This window comes from Nycticebus coucang, chromosome 12 (genome assembly GCF_027406575.1).
Source record: "Nycticebus coucang isolate mNycCou1 chromosome 12, mNycCou1.pri, whole genome shotgun sequence".
NCBI classification, from domain to species: domain Eukaryota; kingdom Metazoa; phylum Chordata; class Mammalia; order Primates; family Lorisidae; genus Nycticebus; species Nycticebus coucang.
In genome coordinates, this window is record NC_069791.1 from 8,487,895 (window position 1) to 8,502,672 (window position 14,778).

General features: G+C 50.8%; 1 protein-coding gene across 10 annotated transcripts; it reads left to right on the forward strand.

The window, feature by feature from the left end:
- The first annotated feature begins 7,194 nt into the window (after nucleotides 1–7,194).
- ARHGAP9 (Rho GTPase activating protein 9) lies at nucleotides 7,195–14,629 on the forward strand. 10 transcript variants are annotated; one of them, XM_053556239.1, is made up of 18 exons: nucleotides 7,203–7,745; nucleotides 8,059–8,282; nucleotides 9,150–9,371; nucleotides 9,551–9,664; nucleotides 9,841–9,945; nucleotides 10,144–10,205; nucleotides 10,351–10,441; nucleotides 10,627–10,722; nucleotides 10,851–10,997; nucleotides 11,186–11,194; nucleotides 11,240–11,381; nucleotides 11,475–11,582; nucleotides 11,917–12,015; nucleotides 12,183–12,260; nucleotides 12,409–12,462; nucleotides 12,716–12,850; nucleotides 13,570–13,675; nucleotides 14,421–14,629. In XM_053556239.1, exons 1-18 carry the CDS (start codon nucleotides 7,430–7,432, stop codon nucleotides 14,590–14,592), a joined length of 2,280 nt encoding a protein of 759 aa, XP_053412214.1. In that variant the 5' UTR covers nucleotides 7,203–7,429; the 3' UTR covers nucleotides 14,593–14,629. The 10 variants fall into 10 exon arrangements, with proteins under 10 accessions (XP_053412207.1, XP_053412205.1, XP_053412210.1 ...); XM_053556234.1 differs by lacking the exon at nucleotides 11,186–11,194 and having other exon boundaries at nucleotides 7,204–7,745; nucleotides 10,851–10,949; XM_053556231.1 differs by lacking the exon at nucleotides 11,186–11,194 and having other exon boundaries at nucleotides 9,841–10,205; nucleotides 10,851–10,949.
- Nucleotides 14,630–14,778: the final 149 nt, after the last annotated feature.

The window sequence follows — 14,778 nt, forward strand, 5'->3', positions numbered from 1 at the left end:
GAGACAGAATCTCACTCTGTGGCCCCGGGGAGGGCTGTGGCGTCATAGCTCACAGCAACCTCAAACTCTTGGGCTCAAGCGATCCTCTTGCCTCAGTTTTTTTCTATTTTTAGAGACGAAGTCTCACTCTTGCTCAGACTGATCTCAGAACTTTAGAGCTCAAGGGATCCTCCTTGAGGCCTCCCAAAGTGCTAAGATTACAGGCGTGAGCCACAGCGCCCCTGATTGAAGTTCTTAAGGATCCAAGTTTTAGGGTTCGGAGTAACAATCAGTTTACTTTTAGTAACAAACTAGAAATTAGTGTAGGGATCCATCCTATCAACGAAAAAGAAAACGGCTATTAAAATACTGATTTAACTCGGGCCTGTTATCATCAAACACAGATTATCTGAAAGAAAAACTCAAGTCGAGGGGAAGTAAGAAGGCTGAGTTTGGGGAGGCACCTGTGGCTCAAAGGAGTAGGGCGCTGGCCCCATATGCCGGAGGTGGCGGGTTCAAACCCAGCCCTGGCCAAAAACTGCAAAAAATAAAAAAAGAAGGCTGAGTTTGGCAATTGATGCAAGGAAGGACATACCTATAACTGAGAAAGGGACCTTTCTTATTCATCTTTATATTCCTTTAACAATAATTAATATCTGGTAGTACTTATGAGATAAAAACTGTTCTAAGCCCTTTACCTGTGTTATTTAATTTTCTTTGTTGTTTTTTTTTTTTTTTTGGTAGAGACAGAGTCTCACTGTCACCCTCGGTAGAGTGCCATGACGTCACAGCTCACAGCTACCTCCAACTCCTGGGTTTACGTGATTCTCTTGCCTCAGCCTCCCGAGTAGCTGGGACTACAGGCGCCCGCCACAACGCCCGGCTATTTCTCTGTTGCAGTTTGGCTGGGGCTGGGTTTGAACCTGTCACCCTCAGTATATGGGGCCGGCGCCCTACTCACCGAGCCACAGGCGCCACCCAAAAAACCGACCTGGGGCTCGGCACCTGTGGCCGAAGTGGCTAAGGTGCCAGCCACATACACCTGAGCTGGTGGGTTCAAATCTAGCCCAGGCCTGCCAAATAACAATGATGGCTGCAACCAAAAAATAGCCAGGCGTACGTCGCCTGTAGTCCCAGCTTCTTGGGAGGCTGAGGCAGGAGAATTGCTTAAGCCCAGGAGTTGGAGGTTGCTGAGAGCTGTGATGCCATGGCACTCTACCCAGGGCAACAGCTAGAGGCTCTGTCTCAAAAAAAAAACAAACTGACCTGGGCCAGGTATGATGGCTCACGCCTATAATCTTCTTATTCTAGGAGGCTAAGGCAGGAAGATCCCTTGAGGCTGGGTATTTGAGACCAACCTGAGCAAGAGGGAGACACAGACTCTACTAAAAATAGAAACATTAGCCAGGTGTCATGGTGCACACCTGTAGTCCCAGCAACTGCAGAGGCTGTGAGGCAGGAGGATCACTTGGGCCCAGGAATTTGAGGTTGCTGTGGGCTATGATGCCATTGCACTCCCAAAGCAAAAGACTAAGACTGTCTCAAAATAAAAAAAACAAAACCAACTCTTATCACGTGCAATAGCTTATGCCTGTAATCCTAGCAATATGGGAGGTTGAGGCAGGAGGATCCCTTAAAGCCAGCAGTTTGAGACCAGCCTGAGCAAGAGCAACCCTGTCTCTAGTAAAAATAGAAAAATTGGCCACCCTAGCTCAGTGGGTAGGGTGCTGGCCACATACACCCAGGCTGGCGGGTTCAAACCCTGCTGGATCAGCTAAACAACAATGACAACTGCAACAAAAACAACAACAAAAAAGTCAGGTGTTGTGGTGGGCGCCTGTTGTCCCAGCTACTTGGGAAACTGAGGCAAGAGAACTGCTTAAGCCCAGGAGTTTGCAGTTGCTGTCAGCTGTGACACCACAGCACTCTACCACTCTACCAAGGGTGATATAGTGAGACTTTGTCTCAATAAATAAATAAATACATTAAAAAATAGAAAAATTAGCTGAGTATTGTGGCAGGCTTTTGTAGTCCCAGCTATTCAGGAGGCTGAGGCAGGAGGATCAGTTGAGCCCAGGAATTTAGGCTTGCTATGTGCTAGACTAAAGCCATGGCACTGTAGCCTGGGCAACAGAGTGAAAATCTGTCTCAAAAAAAAAAAAAAAAACACCTATATGGTGATTCATGGCCTTTTGAAGCTAGGCCATTAGAAGCCTTGCAGCGGGCTGGGCATGGTGGGTCATGCCTGTAATCCTAGCACTCTGGGAGGCTGATGTGTGTGGATTGCCCTGAGCTCACAGGTTCCAGACCAGTCTGAGAAAGAACCAGACCCCATCTCTAAAAATAGTGGAGCATTGTGGTGGGCACCTGTAGTCCCAGCTACTTGGGAGGCTGAGGCAAGAGAATCGCTTGAGGTTGCTGTGAGCTATGACCCCGTGGCACTCTACCAAGGGTGACAGAATGAAACCCTTGTCTCCAAAAAAAAAAAAAGCCTTGCAGCTTCTGGTCAGGATTTTTGGCGCACTGGTAGCTGCCATGGAGAAAGTCTTACCACCCTGAGATTGCCATACTGGAGAGTCCTCTTGTAGACATTCTGGCTGACAGCTCTAGCTGATTCCAGCATTCTAGTCATCACCAGCTAGGGGCTGAACATGTGAATGAAGCCTTCCAGACCAGCCCACCTGCCCACTGTTCAGGGCAACATGAAACAAAACAATCACCCATCTGAGCCCTGCCCAATTTTATGTCCCATAAGATTGTGACCTTTAATAAAATGTGACCTTAATAAAAAAAAAACAACTATGAGGTAAGTTCTCTCATTCCCACTTTACTGTTGAGAGAACAGAGGCACAGAGAGGTTACTTTGTGTCAGGAACTATACAAGGCATTAAAAGTACCATATCCACAAAACAGATAAAGCTCTACCTTAGCAGCACCCACAGACTTCCTGGAAGTCAGAAAATCAAATAATCTTTAAAGTGTGATGAAAGTTAAGTCAACAGAAAAAAACTCAAACTCTGTAAAATAATTTAAAGAGGTTTAATTCAATCGAATATCTGCAACCATGGCCGGGAGAGCCATGCCCAAAAAACCTTGAGCAAGAGGTCTAATTGCAGTTGGGTCACAGGTTTTACACTTTTTGGGGAAACAGAAATTACACATAAAGTCAAATATTAATACATGGAAGGCATACATTGGTTTGACCTCCAAAGGCAGGACATCTCCAAGTGGGGCATTACAGGTTATAGTGGGTTCAAATATTCTTTGATTTGTAATTGGCTAAAGAAATGAAGCTTCATCTAAAGGTTTGTGATCAGGGTGGCACCTGTGGTTCTGTGGGTAAGGCGCTGGCCCCATATACTGAGGGTAAAACAACAAAAAAATAGCTGGGTGCTCTGACAGGCACCTGTAGTCCCAGCTACTCGGGAGGCTGAGGCAAGAGAATCACCTAAGCCCAGGAGTTGGAGGTTGCTGTGAGCTGAGACACCACAGCACTCTACCAAGTGCGATAAAGTGAGACACTGTCTCTAAAAAAAATAAAAATAAAGGTGTGTGATGTTTTAATATGAAGAATTTTTGGCCAGGTGCTGTGGCTCACACCTGTAATCTCAGCCCTCTGGGAAGCTGAGGCGGGTAGATTGCTTGAGCTCCGGAATTCAAGACCAGCCTGACCAAGAGTGAGACCCTGTCTCTAAAAACAGCCAGGCAGCTTGGTGCCCATAGCACAGTGGTTACAGCGCTGGCCACATGCATCAAGGTTGGTGGGTTCTAACCCCGCCCAGGCCAACTAAACAACAATGACAACTGCAACCAAAAAAAGCCAGTCTTGTGGCAGACGCCTGTAGTCCCAGCTACTTGGGAGGCTGAGGCAAGAGAATTGCTTGAACCCAAGAGTTTGAGGTTGTTGTTAGCTGTGACGCCACAGCACTCCGAGGGCAAAAAAGTAAGACTCTATCTCAGGGCAGTGCCTGTGGCTCAAGGAGTAGTGCGCCAACCCCATATACTGGGGTTGGCGGTTTCAAGCCCAACTCCGGCCAAAAAAAAAAAGAATTCTGATAATTAGACACAAGTCCCTGGATATATGCTATATGCTAGCCATAGACTAGTGATCTGTTAATAAATTGATGACCAACCGGTATGGTTTAAGCTTTGTCTTGTATAGCCATAGGCCTGTTAAAGAAGTACAAAGGACATCTCCAAGAAGGGAGGGGGGCATGATAAGGCATTCTGACCTCCCTTCTCATAGCCAGGAACTCGGCTTTAAGGTACTTCTGGGGTCCCTTTGGCCAAAAGGGGTTCATTTAGTCATCTGGAATGGCTTAAGATTTTATCTTAGTTCACAGTTATGATGGGGTAGGTAAAGCTTGCCATTGGGATCTCCTAGTTAGGGACTCTTTAAAGGGTAAAGAGAGGGCAGGGTGCAGTGGCTCACGCCTGTAATCCCAGCACTTGGGGGGCTGAGGCAGTTGGATTGCCTGGGCTCACAGGTTTTTTTGGGTTTTTTTTGTTTTGTTTTTTGTAGAGACAGAGTCTCATTTTGTCACCCTCAGTAGAGTGCTGTGGCATCACAGCTCACAGCAATCTCCAACTCCTGGGTTTAGGCGATTCTCTTGCCTCAGCCTCCCAAGTAGCTGGGACTACAGGCGCCTGGCTATTTTTTTGTTGTAGTTTGGCCGGGGCCAGGCCGAACCCATCACCCTCAGCACATGGGGCCGGTGCCCCACTCACTGAGCCACAGGCGCTGCCCGAGCTCACAGGTTTAGACCAGCCTGAGCCAGAGCCAGACCCTGTCTCTAAAACTAGCCAGATGTTGTGGCAGGTGCCTGTAATCCCAGCTACTTGGGAGGCTGAGGCAAGAGAATGGCTTAAGTGCAAGAGTTTGAGGTTGTTGTGAGCTATGACTCCATAACACTCTACCAAGAGTGACAAAGTGAGACTCTGTCTCAAAAAAGAAGTTTAAAGAGAGGCTTTCTTTTTCTTTCTTTTTTTTTTTTTTTGAGACAGAGTCTCAAGCTGTTGTCCTGGGTAGAGTGCCATAGTGTTACAGCTCACAGCACCCTCAAACTCGTGCGCTTAAGTGATTCTCTTGCCTCAGCCTCCCAAGTAGCTGGGACTACAGGTGCAGACCACAGTGCCCAGCTATTTTTTTTTTTGTAGCTATTATTGTTGCTTGGCATGCCCTTGCCAGGTTCGAACCACCAGACCCAGTGTATGTGGCTGGCTCTCTAGCCACTGAGCTACAGGTGCTGAGCCCATATTTGTGTTTTAGAGAGGTTACTCTGGCTGTTATGTCAGGAACAGACAGAAGGAAAGCAGAACTATATGCAAGGAAATTAGTTAGGAAGTTAAATTTCTGGGCTAAAAGAGTGCTAGTTGGGCGGTGCCTGTGGCTCAGTGAGTAGGGCGCCGGCCCCATATACGGAAAACCTGGCTCCGGCCAAAATGTAACAAAAAAATAGCTGGGCGTTGTGACGGGCGCCTGTAGTCTCAGCTGCTCAGGAGGCTGAGGCAAGAGAATCGCCTAAGCCCAGGAGTTGGAGGTGGCTGTGAGCTATAACGCCACAGCACTCTACCGAGGGCAATAAAGTGAGACTGTCTCTACAAAAAAATTAAAGAGTGCTAGTTGTAGGGATAAAAAGAAGTAGGTGGATTGGAAAAGTATAAGTTGCAGTGTTCAGTAATAAATTGAATCAGTATGGGTGGTGAGGGAGCAAGAGAAATTAAGGTTGGCTGCTACGTTTCTGGCATGGGTTTCCTCTGTCACAGTGATTATTATCGCACTATATTTTAATTGTCATGAGAGCAGAGACCACATTTTCCATTGTAATTGACAATGCCTACCATACAGTTCCTGCCTAGCAAATGTGGTACTAAGCATTCAATAAATATTTTCTGGCTGGAAGCCATGGCTCATGCCTGTAATCCTAGCACTCTGAGAGGCCGAGATGGGTGGATTGCCTGAACTCAGGAGTTCAAAACCAGCAGACCAGTCTAAGCAAAATAAGACCCATCTCTACTAAAAAAAAAAAAAAAAAAGGAAAACTAGCTGGGCATTGTGGCAGGTACCTGTAGTCCAGCCTGCTTGGGAGGCTGAAGCAAAAGGGTCACTTGAGCCCAGGAATTTGAGGCGCTGTAAGCTATGATGCCATGGCACTCTACCCAAGGTAACAGTGTGAGACTCTGTCAAAAAAAAAAAAAAGAAAAGAAAAAGTAAGTGAATGAACTAAGGAGGAAGATCACTGAGACAGAAGCCCAGTACTGGCCACCAAATCCTCAGATGAAGTCAAGGAAAGAAGGCTGGAACTTTGACGTCACCAGGGGGAAAGGGGCCCTTACTCCCTGCCCTACCTTTGTAACCCCAAACAGAAAGCCTCACATCATGCAGTGGAGAAACTGAGCAAAGGGAAGAAGAGGAGTGGGCAGGGAAGGAGGAAGCACAGGTACGGGTTATAAAGTGCTGGCCATCCAGGAAAGGTCAGCACCCATCTTCTACCATCATAGCGTCTTGTACTACTTGTCCGATTCAACTGTAATTAATAAGTTTATTGTGCCATTAGTTGAGGTCTGTCTCTTCTTAAGCTCCAAGAAGAGTCATCCCCCTTTCTCATCTCTGGCTGCAAACCCTGCTCCCTGCACAGTGGAGGTGCTCAATCATTCCTTGTTAAGAGCATGAATGAATCCACCCACTTAAGTAGCCCCCACCAAAGGCTCATGAATAAAGGTGAAATCAAGGCTTCTCAGCGCCGCCAAAATGTGTCCTGGATCAGGAGGGTAATGATCTTTCAACGCTGCACACTGCTGTGTTTTTCTTATTTTGTCTTTATCTCCGGTTTGGACTATTATTTCTCTGGCTCTCTCTTTCTGTCTCCGTGTCTGAATCTGCACAGGAAGCATGCAGCTTTAGGTCTGAGGTGACTGGTAACGGAAACATTGATGCTTGTGCAAATTTAATATAGGGTCACACACTTTTTTTTATATTTGTCATCCACCTGTCTCTTTCTCTGTTTCTGTCTCAAATCTGATTCTTTCTCCTCATCTTCCTGTGTCCAGCTCCAGACTCTTACCACCATCTGGAACCAACTCTTCCTGCCCCTGGACCATCTGATGGGCCCCACAAGGTACTTGGAGGAAAATTACCCAGCTAGGCCACTTCTCTGATTTCCTGCCTTGCCGGCCACGCAGCCCTGCTGACCACATCCTCTCTCATCTTACTTATATACTTCCTTACAGACATATCACCCAGGAGTTCTCAGCCCCCCAAACCTATCTCTGACCCCCACCAGGCCGGCCCTCTGTTTTACCTTCTCCTCTCTCCTAAGAGATCTTGTTCTTACATCCCCCCCAACACTGCTGCTCTTAGAACCATGTCTCTCTGCCTGGAGACAGCCAGTCCTGTTTCTTTCTGGGTCTCCAATGCCCCCTTTTCCCACAGGTGACAGTGCTGACCACAATGCTATCAGGCCGGTGGTGGCCAAGTACCTGGGGGAGCCTAGGGCTGGGGCCTCGAAGCCCTTCTCGGGGATCCCAGCTCTGTGCCCTCTATGCATTTACTTACACTGGGGCAGATGGACGGCAGATATCTCTGGCTGAAGGAGACAGGTTCCTATTACTTCGAAAGACCAACTCAGACTGGTGGTTGGCAAGGCGCCTGGGAACACCCTCCACATCTCGACCCATCTTCATCCCAGCTGCCTATGTGACAGAGGAATCTACTCCTTACCAGAACCCAACTACTGTTGCTCCCAGCCCATCTCTTTGGACTCCTGGTGAGTAAGCCTGAAGCCCTTCCTCCTCATCACCTTCCTACCTCCCTATTTCCTTCCCTGGGAATTATTGGGAGATCCACTTCCCCTAAGCTTCTGCTGACCCTCTTATTTTCATCTTATCAGCCTATCCCTCATCCCCACTATGTGTCCCCACTTCCTTGCCTCTCCTCCTAGTCTCAAGCATTCTAGCTCTCATATCATTTTCCAGAGCTTCCCTCTGCTCTCCTTGTTTTCCCTCTGAGCCTCCAGGATGGAGGACCCAGCCAAGATCATAGCTCTGACCACCTTCCCCTCCTCCCATTTCTGTTTCCAGAGCCAAAGTTGTTTCATAGCTCCTTGGAGGAGCTGCACATGTCTCAGGCACTCCCAGACAGAGCCCAGGCTACATCTGAGCAGCCTCCCCCTCTTCCCCCCAAAATGTGTAGAAGTGTCAGTGTTGCTAATTTGAGGGCCAGCCCTCTGAAGCCCACACAGGAAGGACCAAGTGGAAGATCCCTCTCCCAGGAAGACTTGCTGTCCGAGGCCAAAGCCAGCATGGTGAGTCACAGCTCTCTATAAACACAGCAGATACTTGGTGCTGGGCTGAATGAGAACTAGATGGACAGCATCCCAGTCCTCAAGGAACACCCCAGGGGGTGACACACAGAAAGGAATGAATAAGAAAACCCTACGTACTGATATGCACTACAAAGGAGAGTTGATGTGGGAGAGTGTTGCTGAGGTGGTCTGGGGAGGCATCTCTGGGGCTGAATGGGAGACAGAGGCAGACACAGGCAAATCAGGAGGCCGCAAGTAGCGAAGACCCTAAGGGGACAAGGTTGCTGGCACAATAGGAGGAACAGGAGAAGGCCAACCCTGTGCTTTTTCTTTCTTCTTTCTGACTTCCAGTAGCAGAGGCAGGGTTTTCCCTGTGTTCTGTCTTCCATGCTGGGCCACCAGCAAGTCCCCTCTGGAGATGTAACTCCCTTGCTCTGCCCCTCCCCTCTCTCTTTCTTACCAGAGGATGCAAAATGACCCCTCCTTCCCCATACAGAGGGGTCTTGTACCCTTTCTACCTTCTATTACCCTGCAGGATGTGAGGGTAGTGCACTCTCCTCAACACCACCCCCAAAGGCCTGTTCCCCTTTCCTGTGGCTCCGGGGGTGGGGGTGGGGTAGGGGTAGGGGTAGGGGAGGAGGGAAGTTGGCAACAGGAAGTGAGGAGAAAAGCAAAGCAGACTGCGAGGGAGAAAATTTTTTTAAAAGCAGCCAGGGATTGGGGTTTCTCCCCCAATTCCTGGGTCACCCCAGCCAGGAGCTGGTGGTGAGAAATGTTGGGGGAGCGAGGAGGAGATGGTAAGGCATGGAAGGTTGGGAAGGGGCACAGGCAGAATCACCACCTCCTCGTTTCCCCCTTTCCTGACAGACAGGACCCCAGCCCCTAATGTCAGATCCCCCTGTGTACTGTAACCTGGTGGACCTTCGCCGCTGTCCCCGGTCCCCACCCCTGGGCCCTGCATGCCCCTTGCTGCAAAAGCTGGATGCCTGGGAGCAGCACCTGGACCCCAACTCTGGACGCTGCTTCTACATAAACTCGCTAACCGGTTGCAAGTCCTGGAAACCTCCACGCCGCAGTCGCGGGGAGTCGGTAAGACCTTGCCTTTTGCTTGTCCTGTCGACTCCTCAATTTCCTGCTTCCCCCGTGAACCCTAAAGGTAGTGTGGGGCTCTCCCAAGATCAGAGGAAATCAGCAAAATGTGAGCAGGGTGTGGACAGTGGGTTGAGGTGGCATTGGATGTAGCTTCATCTCCCCCACCCCTAACGCAGAACCCCAGCTCCATGGAGGGGCCAGAGACCCTGAATACGAACAATGGTGTCCTGAAACCTCAGGCTAAGGGCTCAGGATCTGACACAGGGACTCCAGAACTTCTGGGCCCACAGGTGAGATCCCTCCCACCTCCCAGTTACATGCTAAAAAGGCTAACTTAATTATGACTTTCTCTTTACCCACCACACTCCTGCCTCTCACCCACATCTCCACCCTTCTTCCTCCCACAGCCAGGGACCTTTAAGTAATGTTAAAGGTTCCTCCACCTGCTTCTCCATTATGCTTCCAGGGTTCACCTCGCCTCAGCCAATGCTCCTCGCAGTTTGACCCTTCAGAACAGCGTCCAGCCTTGCAGACTCCTCGACCTCTGCCGGAGCTCCTGGACGACCCCCATGTGAATCTCCTATGTCCTTGTGAATGCCAGGATCCTCCCTGCCCCACCCCCAATTCAGCTCCTCAGAAACATCTTCCTCTTTCCAGCCCTCTTCCCCCAACTTTAAGGGACCTCACTCCTGGGAGACCCCTTAGGGAAATCTGGGACCACTGTGGAGGGCACAAGGTGACTTACAGACCCTACTCCCTCACTTCCCAGGAGGTGGAAAAGTCCGGCCTGCTCAACATGACCAAGATTGCCCAAGGGGGGCGCAAGCTCAGGTGAGGAGACCCGGGAATACTGCAGGGCTCTGGGTGGGCTGGCAGAGTCCGCATAGTAGAGCAGGGTGTTGGGAGAAGGCCCTCCCCATGTGAATTCTAGAATGATCTTTTCGCTACCATCACTGCTCCTCCTCCTCTCCGGTAGGAAGAACTGGGGCCCATCTTGGGTGGTGTTAGCGGGTAACAGCCTGGTGTTCTACAGAGACCCACCCGCGACTGCGCCCTCGTCGGGCTGGGTGAGTGGGGGTGGGAGGGGGGGTTCTTTCGGCTTCAGGCCAGCTGTGGGGGTGGGCAGAGGTGGAGAGAGCGGGGTAGAGAAGGGTAAAGGAGGTAGGAAGCCTCCCACCTCCTCCCAGCCCACTGGGTGAGAGGGGAGCAGTGAGGGAAATATCATGGCCTCAGTTTCTCCCCTAATTGCCAGGGGCCAGCGGGTAGCCGACCAGAAAGTAGCGTGGACTTGCGCGGGGCGGCCCTGTCGCATGGCCGCCACCTGTCCAGCCGCCGCAATGTCCTGCACGTGAGTGCCCTCCCGCGCCTCCCCAAAACCTCACCCGTCCGGAGGATGCGCCCCGGATCTCCCGCTCGGCCACCCCGCTTTCTGGGCTTCACCCTGCTGACCCAAGCCTTTCCCCACTGGCCCCTCAGATCCGCACGGTCCCTGGCCACGAGTTCCTGCTGCAGTCAGACCACGAGACCGAACTGCGAGCCTGGCACCTTGCTCTGCGGGCGGTCATCGAGCGGCTGGTTAGAAGGGTGGGGGACCCGGGAGAGGCTGAGGTCGGCTGGCCGAGAGTGGAGCCGAAACAACTGGAGTCCGAGGGCGGTGGGGAGTGGCGTAGAGACCTGGCCTGGGACGAGGCTAGGACGTGGCACCCCATCAGCCGGTTGGGGTCTCTTTGCGTCCAGCTGGGGTGCAGATTTCTCTCTCTTCCAACCTGGTGGAGGGGAGGTGGAAATTCTAGGCCTTGGCCTGTTAGAAGGGTTCCCAGGTCTCAGGGAAAACTCGACTCGACCTCCCCTACCCCCGAGTCTAGGATCGGGAGAACCCCCTGGAGCTGCGTCTGTCAGGCTCCGGACCTGCAGAGCTGGGGGAACTGAGTGCAGGCGAGGACGAAGAAGAGGAGTCGGAGCCGGTCCCCAAGCCGCTACTGCGCCTTAGCAGCCGCCGGAGCTCCAGTAAGGGGCTGGCCATGGGAGCCGGGCCCGGAGCAGGCGGCGAGCCTTTGGGCTTGGCCGTTGTCACGCTCGGACTCTACCTGCCTCCTACAGGTCGGGGGCCGGAAGGCACCGAGCAGAATCGCGTGCGCAACAAACTAAAGCGGCTTATTGCAAAGAGACCGCCCTTGCGGAGCCTGCAGGAGCGAGGCCTGCTGCGAGGTGAGGTGGGCTGCTGCGCCAGCTGGGAACGTGCTCCCCTGTGCCACTTTTAGTCTTTTTACAAGCATATTAACATTTCTGATGTGGGCGTCAGCCCATTTCATGGATAAGAAAACTGCTGCAAAGCTCAGAGTAGAACTTCCCAGAACTAGCAACTTTCCAGTGCTTTCCCCACTATACCGGATTGTTTGGGGGAGGGGCAGGGAGCGTTGTATCTTTGTCAGATTGTTTTGGGGTTGGGGCATACCTCCTTTTCCAGGTGTACAGGCAGCCAGAGCTAAGAAGAGCTTCCCTGAGCTGACCTGGCTTGCTGCCTCACTCTGTGCCTCCCCAGACCAGGTATTTGGCTGCCAGCTGGAATCACTCTGCCAACGAGAAGGGGACACGGTGCCCAACTTTGTGCGGCTCTGCATTGCTGCCGTGGATAAAAGAGGTTGTTTTCCCTGAGACCTGGGAACCCTTCTAACAGGCCAAGGCCTAGAATTTCCACCTCCCCTCCACCAGTCTTCCTCCTGTTCTTTTTCTGTCTGCCCTCGGCTGCTTCACCACACTCACTCCCTTTACAGCAGTAGTTCTAACCTGCCCCACCTCATCTACTAGGTCTAGATGTGGATGGCATTTACCGAGTGAGTGGGAACTTGGCAGTGGTCCAGAAACTTCGCTTTCTGGTGGACAGAGGTAAGAGGGCCTGTGGGCTAGTGGCAGTTCTAAGAACTGTATGTCTCAGAACTGCAGGTGGTTATGAGTGAGGGAGCTGGTGGACAGGGTGGCCTTCTGGCTGGAACTGCAGGTCTTAGCTCCCAATCACTCCTCACACATGTTGCAGAGCGGGCAGTCACCTCTGATGGGAGATATGTGTTCCCAGAACAGCCAGGACAAGGTACTGATATGGAAGGCCCCTCAGACCCCTAAGACTTCCCTGCACCTTTGCTCCCCACAAATTCCCCCATGTCCTGCTCCTGGGAGGGTTGTCCCATCCTCACCTTTGCTGTTGTGCCCCACTCTGAACCCTCCTCAAGGCATTCCTGTGGTCTACCTTGACTGGCTTTCTCCAGAACTCCAGATCTCCCAGTTTCTCAGTCTTTCTGGTCCTTCATGAGTCATGAACTCACTGTACCATCTGCTTCCTCCAGAAGGCCGGTTAGATTTGGACAGTGCTGAGTGGGATGACATTCATGTGGTCACCGGAGCCCTGAAGCTTTTTCTCCGTGAGCTGCCCCAGCCTCTGGTGCCTCCACTGCTGCTGCCCCATTTTCGTGCTGCCCTTGGTAAGAGTTGGGAGCCTTGAGCAGCATCCTTGGTATGGGGCTCATGAGTGGTAGAAAATAGAATGAAGTTTGTTTTTTTTTTGGCCGGGGCTGGGTTTGAACCCGCCACCTCTGGCATATGGGACCGGCGCCTTACTCCTTGAGCCACAGGTGCCACCCAGAGTGAAGTTTTTTATGCTCTCCTGTCCCGTTCTAATCACAGAGATGGAGATTGAATGCTTGTGCCAACACCAGTTGCTTTTTGTGAATGTTTAGAAGGCTGAGTAGAAAAGAATTTTGAGAGCCAGGCATGGTGGCTCATGCCTATAATCCTAGCACTCTGGGAAGCCGAAGCGGGTGGATTATCTGAGCTCATAGATTCGAGCCCAGCCTGAGCAAGAGTGAGACCTCATCTCTAAAAATAGCCAGGTGTTGTGGCTGGCGCCTGTAGTCCCAGCTACTCAGGAATCTGAGGCAAAAGAACCGCTTGAGCCCAAGAGTTTGATATTGCTGTGAGCTATGATGCCACGGCATTCTACCTGGGATGACAAAGTAAGACTCTGCCTAAAAAAAAAAAAAAAAGAATTCTGAGGTTGCAGCTGGGCCATGTGAAAAAGAAGACTGTAGAACATAAATGAGGTCTTCCGTGAGTGTGGGAAGGAATAGTGAATTTTCCTGCCCTGTCCTAGCATTTTCCCTAACCTCGTTCCCACACCTTTCCCATCTCTTGCCCTTTCTAGCACTCTCCGAATCAGAACAGCGCCTTTCTAAGATACAACAATTAATAGGGTCAATGCCAAAGCCCAACCATGACACTCTGCGGTACCTACTGGCGCATTTATGCAGGTCAGGAAGATTGAGCATCTTTGTCCTATTGGGGGAGGATGGGGTAGGTATTCAGCAGGGACTCTGTTTAGGTGGGGTAAAGGTAAGGAGACACCTAAGTTTAATGGACACCAGAGACAGACAACATCTGTGCAGGAGGTATGTTACCAAAGTCAGAGCCTTTGGATAGGTCAACATCAGATGGAGAAATGGAGACAAGACAAGCCCAAGGATGCCATGAGAGAAATAAGGGAAATCTTTTTTTTTTTTTTTTTTGCAGTTTTTGGCCGGGGCTGGGTTTGAACCCCCCCACCTCTGGCATATGGGGCCAGCGCCCTAACCCTTTGAGCCGCAGGTGCTGCCCATACATAAGGGAAATCTTATCTCTGCCTCTTTCCCTCTGCCTCTTTGTCTCCCACTGGGGCAGTGGTGATGGGTTGCTTAGCTGGAGCTGGACCTGGGCAGTGACTGTTGAGAGGGGATGGCTGTTTAAATTAAAGCTTCTCAAACTGAACAGAGAAGACTCTTGGGATAGTCCCCTGAAGCTAGAGGCAGTTATATCCTAATTGTAGCTTCAGGTTGTATCCTGAAGGTTTCTCCACTGTTCCATATCCATTCTGCCTAGGTTCTCTCCTTGGTTTCTTTTAAGCACCACACAGAGGGATCCTGAGTTAGCTTTTCTCTGCTCCAACCTCTGAAGGGTTAGATTGATTTGAAGCAGTGAGCTTTTTGTCTTATATCTCCCTCCCTTGGCTTTTGCCCACAGGGTGATAGCACACTCAGATAAGAATCGCATGACTCCCCACAACCTGGGAATTGTATTTGGACCAACCCTATTTCGGCCAGAGCAGGAGACATCTGACCCAGCAGCCCATGCCCTCTATCCTGGGGAGCTAGTCCAGCTGATGCTCACCAACTTCACCAGCCTTTTTCCATGACACAGGCAAGGAAGAAAAGAAAATGTATTTCTAGTGATCTCTGGTAGTGGTGGTGTGTTGTTTTGAGGGCTTACCCTTAAAGCTGGTATCTCCCTGATGGCCTGGGATGGGGTAAGGGAGCTTCTTTAAAGATGAAAGTGAGTGGATTAACTTCTGCTTCACTATTATCACTCCTCCCCAAGACAG

Coding starts and splice junctions, on each gene's coding strand:
- ARHGAP9 (XM_053556230.1), top strand. CDS start 7,430: ATGCTATCAGGCCGGTGGTGGCCAAGTACCTGGGGGAGCCTAGGGCTG. Junction 7,746..8,058: donor CCCATCTCTTTGGACTCCTG/GTGAGTAAGCCT, acceptor TTCTGTTTCCAG/AGCCAAAGTTGTTTCATAGC. Junction 8,283..9,149: donor CCGAGGCCAAAGCCAGCATG/GTGAGTCACAGC, acceptor CTTTCCTGACAG/ACAGGACCCCAGCCCCTAAT.